This window comes from Grammomys surdaster, unplaced genomic scaffold, assembly GCF_004785775.1.
Source record: "Grammomys surdaster isolate TR1022 unplaced genomic scaffold, NIH_TR_1.0 126219, whole genome shotgun sequence".
In the NCBI taxonomy this organism is placed as follows: Eukaryota; Metazoa; Chordata; class Mammalia; order Rodentia; family Muridae; genus Grammomys; species Grammomys surdaster.
Window position 1 is genome coordinate 3,367,011 of NW_021621022.1, and position 7,714 is coordinate 3,374,724.

A 7,714-nucleotide genomic window follows, 5' to 3' on the forward strand; every position below is an offset into this window, starting at 1 on the left:
CTATCTATCTATCTATCTATCTATCTATCTATCTATCTATCTATCTACTTTTATGAAATGCCTCCTTGGAAGCCAGACGCCTCACAGTTACATCACTTCAGTTTTGGTTTTAGCAGATAGAATTCTTGCAAATGATTGTAGGAAAAGAATGGTAGGCACTGGAATTTCAAATCGCTGTGGTGCAAGCAAGTCTTGTGGAGAGAAATGGCAGTTCTGTAAGGCCTGTGGGCCATGAGCAAGGCCATCCCTCATCTGAGCAGAGGTCACGTGCACGGTGTAAGACTTGGGAGTTTGGCTCTAAGAGGGGTCAAAGTCAGGCCTCAGATACTTGGGATATCCAGGCTAGGGGAGGGGCATTCCTGTAATCCAAGAAGTCAGGAAGCTGAGACAGGAGGACTGCAGGTGGCAAGCCAGCCTGAGCTCCATGGTTTGACCACTGCAAAACAAAACTGCACAAATACCAGAGCGTTTCTTCTCCAAGTTCTCCTGGAAGAACGACATGCCGACCTGTGCTACAGATTTGGCATTCAACAAGTCTGAGCAAAGAAAATTTGGGCATATGTCCCAGTAGAATTAATACTTTTAAAAGAGGTCTGTAAGTGAGAAGGTAAATAAGAAAATTCCATCACAATGAAATGTGGCCTCTATGTGAAAGATGAAGGCTCTCCAGAGAAATGCAAGATGACAGTCACAGTATTTGGTGGGGCTGTGGAGCCCTCCCTTCTGCCTCTCAGTTTTGAAGACCTAAACTCCATTACCATCTGCCAGTCCCACCCAGGTTAACCCAGCCAGTAGAGAATGACCTCTGCAGATGAAACTCACCCTGGACTGAGATATGTATCAGCTGGTGTCTGATTCGATTTGAAATGAGAATTTGTCTGCCTGCCGACTGACATGGTCTCATTGTATCTTCTTCCTGGAAGTGATTTCCACAGAATGTCCAAAGACAAGAAGGTTCTACAGCAGATGGATCAGAGCAAGAAACTGGTGGAAACTTGAGAATGCCATGGTATTAGAGGCTGTGTGTCTGCCTAGAGCACTCTAGAGGTGTCAACAGACCGGTCCCCTAGTGGACTGCAGGCTCATCAACCTCTTGCTGGGTCCTGGGCTTATGCAGTCAAGGTTGGCCAGCTGTTGGTCCGTGTCCAGCAAGTGTGAAGCTGATCTCCCCCAACCCAAGTGATGGCTGCTCCATTACCACAACACGGGCATCGTTTTCTTCCTTTCCCAAGGTACTGCACTAGTTAAAATACTGAAAGAAATATCAGGACCATGTAACTTGTATAGCATAAGGCTCAGGTCACATGCAGGGATGAGGATAGCTTGGTATGCACCAAACCCATCACTGAACCCACTCCTAAGAGTCCTGTTTGGATGCCACAGTCATCCCTACCTGTGGTGGTTTGAATGAGAAGCATCTACCTATAGGCTCATATAGTTGAATACCTGTTCCCAGTTACTGAAATTGTTTGGAAAAGATTAGGAAAGTGTGACTTTGTTGGAGGTGTGTCACTGGGGACAGGCTTTGAAGTTTCTAAAGATTCCTGCCATTTCCAATGTGCTTCTCTGCTTCCTACTTTAGACTAAGATGTGAGCTCTCAACTGTCCATGCTGCCAGGCCTTTGTTCCACCACCTTGAACTCTAATCTTATGAAACCATGAGCTCAATTAAATACTTTCTAAGTTGCCTGGGTCACCATGTTTTGTCACGGCAATAGAAAAGAGACATTGCTCTGTGTCTCTGTGGAGTCACCTCCTTCCTCCTTCCTCAGCTGTTGTCTCTCGTGTGTGCCTTATCAGAATTCTGCCTTGCATTTCTGCTGCCTGCCATCTGGAAGCACTGGGGGCTTCAGAGGGAAGTCTAGATAAGTGACTCCAACTGGTTTGTTCCCTCTATCTCCCTAAGTGGATGTATGTTCTCTTCCCTACTACTTTCAGGGATTTGAGGGTTCCATCAGTCCTAGGCAAAGGTACCTTTTACAATCAGAAAAAAACACATTCCAGACACCCCCCTCCACCCAAATCACCTTTTCTTCTGTGTCTGGGTAAAATCCAACATCATCTCTTTGTAGTCAGGAATCAGTTTCCATAACAACCATGTCTCTTGTTGTGCCCTAAGTTGGCAGTCCTGTTAGGATGGAATGGACAGCTCTGCACCATCCCATCACCACTCAACCCCTTGAATCCCATTTTCACCCAGTGCTGCAGCCTGATGCGAGCTGTTGCATGGACTGAATCATACAGGAATTGGACCTTTTTCACTTCCAAATCCAAACATCTGTAGGACAACGCAAATCCTTCTTTACTTCTCACACAGGAGTCATTTAGAAACACAGCCATGTATTTTAAAGTTCAGCCAATGAATAGATCTGAAAGAGGAAGGACGAATGAATGGCTGATTGAAGGACAACCAAGCTGTAGCAACAGCTGGGACACTTACATCAAGGTCAATGGCGTAAAGTTAAGTGGAAAGCAACTAAGATAGAAGGTAAGTCACATGAATTCTCTGAGCCTCAACAATACCTCTGTAAAGGACATACTGGGATGCCATGTGGGATCACATGAGAAAAAACAAAGACTTAAATACTTATTATAGTACTTAGCATGCAGTAGAAATTCACACGACAATCATATTGTCAGTGAGGCAGAGGGGAACAGAAAGGAACCCATAACTACATAAACAAGTAATTACAGTATCAGAACTGGTTTTTGGCCTTTGCAGAGTAAGGGGAACAGTATGGAAAGCAGGTATTTAGGGGATTTCTTTATTCATTTGTGCATGTGTGCATGCATATGTGTGAGCTTGTGTGTGTGTGTGCACATGTGTGTGCCTGTGTGTGGGTATTTGCCGGCATACCATGCTGTGCATATAGAGGTCAGGGGACAAGCTTGAGGTACTGGTTCTCACCTTTTCACCTTGTTTGAGACAGAACTTTCTTCACTGCTTCCTAGGCCCAGTTAGCTCAACCACTAGCTTCCATGAATTCTCTTGTCTCCACCTCCCATTTCCAGGTAAGGGATGCTGGGATTTTAGATGCTTTTACATGTGTTTTAAAGATTCAAACTCAAGTCATCTAGCTTGTGAGCAAGGAACTTCACCCAGTGGCCCATCTCCCTAGGGCTTGTGGTTTCTCTTAGCAACCTTTTCCTCCTGAGCTGTTAATCCATGTCTAGAACTATGGGAGGGCACCTATTCATTTCCATTCCTGAGGCCTGAGAGAGTAAACCTGGGAGATCCAGGGCCCACTGGCATCTCTAAGGATAGCTGTACATAAGCATCTTTAATTTTGAAACAGAAGCAAAAATACATATGGACTAACCACTGAAGAATGTATTCCATTTCCCACATTCCTAATGCTGGAGTATTCAATTCTTTCTATGAGCAGGAAAAACAAGAACAAATGTTCTTATAGCACCTTCATTGATGCAGTGACACACAAAAGAAAAATTCATACTTTTACCAACAAATCAGCATGGCTATTTTTCAACAAGGTCCCTCCCTTCTCCCTCAGGAGCCCATGATTCCCAGCGATTTTCTATAAGTAATGATCTCAAAGCTCTTGCTTTTTTCTCCTTCCATTTTTTAAATTTTTCATTTTTTGTAACAGGGTCTCACTACAAGGTCCAGGCTGCTTAAACCTACATAGCCCAAGCTGGCCTTTTATTCATGATCCGTCTGCCTCAGCTTCCCAAGTGCTAGAATTATAGGCACACCTGACCCTCAAGCTTTTATCTTGATAAAAGTATTCACATATTTAGAGCATCATTTTATTTATTTTATTTTTTCTATGTAGTTCTGGGGATTGAATCAAAAACCTCGCACACATTAGGCAAGCCACTGAGATGTATCCCATTCTTCTTCTTTTTTTTTTCCTTTATTTTTAGACAAGCTCTTGCTAAGTAGCCTAAGCTGGCCTTGAATTCACTCTATAGGTAGGTCTTGAATTTGTAATTCTCCTACCTTAGCTTTCTTAATGGGTAGTACAGGGCTGTACCAGCAGGCCCAGCTATGTTTTTAAATATTACTAAGAACACAGGTCTCTTCCTAAGAAAGACCTTTCAGGGTGACAATATGCTTTCTCGGTCCTGAGGGTTGAACTCAGGGCCTAACACACCCCAGGTAGGTGCTCCACTACTCAGCTACAGCCTCCTGTCTCTTTTTCTTTTCTTCCTAAAAAAGATTTGTTTTTATTACCTCTAATTGTGTGTATACATATCTGTCTGTATGTGGGCATGTGCACTTGAGTGCTCACAGAGGTCCCTGGAAGGAAGACTATCACTGATTACCACTGTGTCTTGCTTTGTGATGGTCACAAGTCTCATCAACATCCCAGAGACACTGGGAGAAATGATACTAACCTGCTCCCAGGTAGAAAAAGAAACAAGTTCTGGTGAAAACATAACAGGCTCTGCTGCAATAGTACCAAGAATAGATGGATGGAGGCAGACATGATGGCACACACCTTCATTTCAACACTTAGGAGACAGAGGCAAGTGGATCTCGGTGAGTTGGAGGCCAGCATGGTCTACATCAAGTGAGTTCCAGGCTAGCCAAAAGAGCTACCATACAATGTTAGGCAGCAGGAAAACAAGGGAGCTGTTGAATGACAGAAACCAAACCCCACAGGAACTGGCACTGGGTTGGAACCTGCATCTTCCTGAGTTCTCGCACATCAGCATTCAGTACTTCTCTGCAAAGGGCTAGACAATAAGTGCTTCCTGCTTTGCAGTCCACACAGCACTTGCTGAACCACATACTCTAGCTGTTCAGGTACTAACATGTTCATTAACACTACAGAAAAGAAAAGCAATGAACATTGCTATTGTGATGCCCAATCTTGGTTGTCAACCTGACTACATCTGGAATCAAGAAAAACAAAAGCTTCTGGGTAGTCCTGTGAGGGACTTTCTTGGTCAAATTATTTGAAGCAGTAAAGCTTGCCTTACCTGGGCAGCACCTTCTGGTGGCAGCCCAGATAAAAGGAGAAGGAAACAACTTGCTCAGGATTCCAGCATAGACTGAAGATCAGCAGCTCTCCAGGAATCCGCAAGGTCCTCAACACCAGATTGGGACTGTGGAGACATGAGCCTCGTACCAGACTCTCCACCTCTCCACTGTGAGACATCTATTGTTGGGCCACTCTCACTGTATAAGACAATCTAATAATTCCCTTTTAAGATACATAGTCTTTCTATCAGTTCTGTTCTTTTAGAGAACCTGACTAATACTAATACAAATGTGCTTTAGAAAACTTTTATTTATAGACAGGCAGGAAGTGATAATTGACAGATCCCTGTATCACAGCATGGCTTCTCATGATCTCCCCAGAGTACGTCTACTGCAGGAGATATCTGAGGCATATGGAAACCACTGTAGCAGCGGTCTTGATTTCTTCACACCTCCCTGTATCCCTGTGTTGGAGTCAGGGGCACTGTCTAGGCTAGACTGTGTGCCCCAGTTTAGTCAGTAGGGCAATATTAAACGAGTACAATGGAGAACAGGGCTCATGCACTTGCTGTTTCCAGGTCTTCACACACTAGCATTTGTATTAGCTCACACCTGTCTGAGACAACCCTATTTCTCAGTGAGTACTGACCAGGAGCCAGTCTTGACTGCCACAAGAGGTCATCTAACAACAGCTGCTCCTTGAACTTCCCACCAGGTGACCATGGTCCTATAAGTGACCCAAGAGAGCCTCAACAAAGATCTGCCAATCTGAGCCCAAGCCCAACTTGCTAAGCTAAATGCACAATTACTCTAATCAACCAAGTGTTATGTGATTTTTTTTCCACAGCAAAAAATAAAATAAAATCCATTCCAAGGTAAGTTCATCATCCTACAGATATAACATGAGAAGCAAAGAGGCATATTTACAGGATTGGTTAAAAAAATATGGAGACAGTACATATTCTTTTTTTTTAAGTACCTATTCTTAAATATATGTACTTTCTATTTCAAAGATCTTGTCACAATTAGTAGAGATGAGCCCCCTTGTTCTTCCAGTGACTGAACCTCTGTCCTTACCTGAGCAGACCTCTTTGTAAGTAGGATTGCGTGTGTAGCCTCCTGCAAAACCCACTTGGGTTGAATACACTCCTTTTAAGAGCCAGAACTTGCGCTCAGCTCCCCAGAAGCAGCCCATTCCTGCAGAGAAAACACAGAGAAATCATGTATCCAAATTAAGTTGGTCACTGTGTGTCACTACAGCTGTTAGCTGAACAAAGATTCCTGTAATCTGATGATCAAAATGGCCCAAGACTTTGTCTTATAAAACAAGGTTTTAGCACTGAAGAATAATTTAGTGCCAGCAAGATGGCTCAGCAGGTAAAAGGCTTGCTGTGGAAACCCAATGGCTGGAGTTCCAAGCCCAGAGCCACAAAAACTGAATGCCTCACATCTGTAATCCCAGCACTCTTAGGGCAAAATGGTGGTGCCATGAAGACCTGAGACTCACCCTGAACCATGTGCAGAAATAACAGAGCTTTTAACAGGTGGAAGAAGAGCATCTGTTCCTAGGAAGTTGTCCTTCTATGTCCACATGCAAGCATACACACATGAGAATGATAATAAACAGACATTTTAAATTTTCTTAAAATAATTTAAAGATTATTTGCACATTCTCACACTATAAAAACACAGAAAGCCTCAAAGTAGCAAAAATACATTTTTCCCAACAACATAGTAAAAGGATAACTATTTTAAGGGTATTTACACATTTACTTCATAAGTTAATAGAAATTTATGTAATCATCAGTTTCAGGGTCACTGTAACAAAGATATGTAAGGCTCTGTTGGTTGAGATGGGAAAACATACAAGATCAATAAAGACCGAGACAGTTATTGCCAATTAACAATTTCACAGAAGTATTCTGTTTTAATAAAGTAAGTAACAATAAATTTGCAAGTGATAAAGCAAGGCTCACTGAAAGTAAAATTTTCTGCGTTCTGTTATTGAGCACAAGTTAAGGGGTCTGGGGTGGGGGTGGGACAGCCAAGAAATCACAAGCAGTCAACGAAGCCACAATCACCTCGTTTATACCAGTTACTAGATCACTTTGTCATCTGATAAAAGCTAAGGTCTGCCCCTCTAAACCACGCATGTACACATCATAAAAGCTGCAGCAAGCACAGGGCTGCCACCCTCTACAGGAAGTTCCCCAACTGCTCAGCACACCTGCTATCCTCTGGCCTACTTCCACACATATGTAAGCAGGACTGCTCCCTCGCTAAAGTTTTATATGCCTTTATTAAGCCATATATGATTTTATTGATTACTTTTCTGTTGCTGTGATAAAATATCATGACCAAAGCAACTTAAGAAAGAGTCCATTTTGGCTTACAATTCCAAAGAGTGTCTGTAATGGTGGGGAAGACATGGCCGCAGGGACAGGAAGCTGAGAGATTATATTTCAACCGTACACAAGAAGCCAAAAAAAAAAAAAAAAAGGAAGTGGGGTGAGGCTACAAACCCTTAAAACCCTCCCCCAGTGATGGACCTCCTCCAGTAAGGCTATACCTCAAAAAGTTCCACAACTTCCACAAACAGCACCATGCACTGAGGACCAAGAGTTCAAATAATGAAACCTATGGGGAACATTTTTATCCAAACCACCACACTGAGTTCTAGGTAAAGTAAGAATGAATGAGCTAGCACATGCCTCTGGCTCACAGTCTACACTAGCACATGCCTCCGGCTCACAGTCTACACTAGCA

At 43.1% G+C, this 7,714-nt stretch overlaps 1 protein-coding gene across 1 annotated transcript in view; it reads right to left on the reverse strand.

The window, feature by feature from the left end:
- Positions 1-7,714, reverse strand: part of Msra (methionine sulfoxide reductase A) — a 316,146-nt gene that overhangs the window by 155,360 nt on the left and 153,072 nt on the right. The window contains exon 3 of the mRNA XM_028758755.1: positions 6,026-6,145. Within this exon, the coding sequence (XP_028614588.1) occupies positions 6,026-6,145 (120 nt within the window). The remainder of the gene's footprint in view (positions 1-6,025; positions 6,146-7,714) is intronic.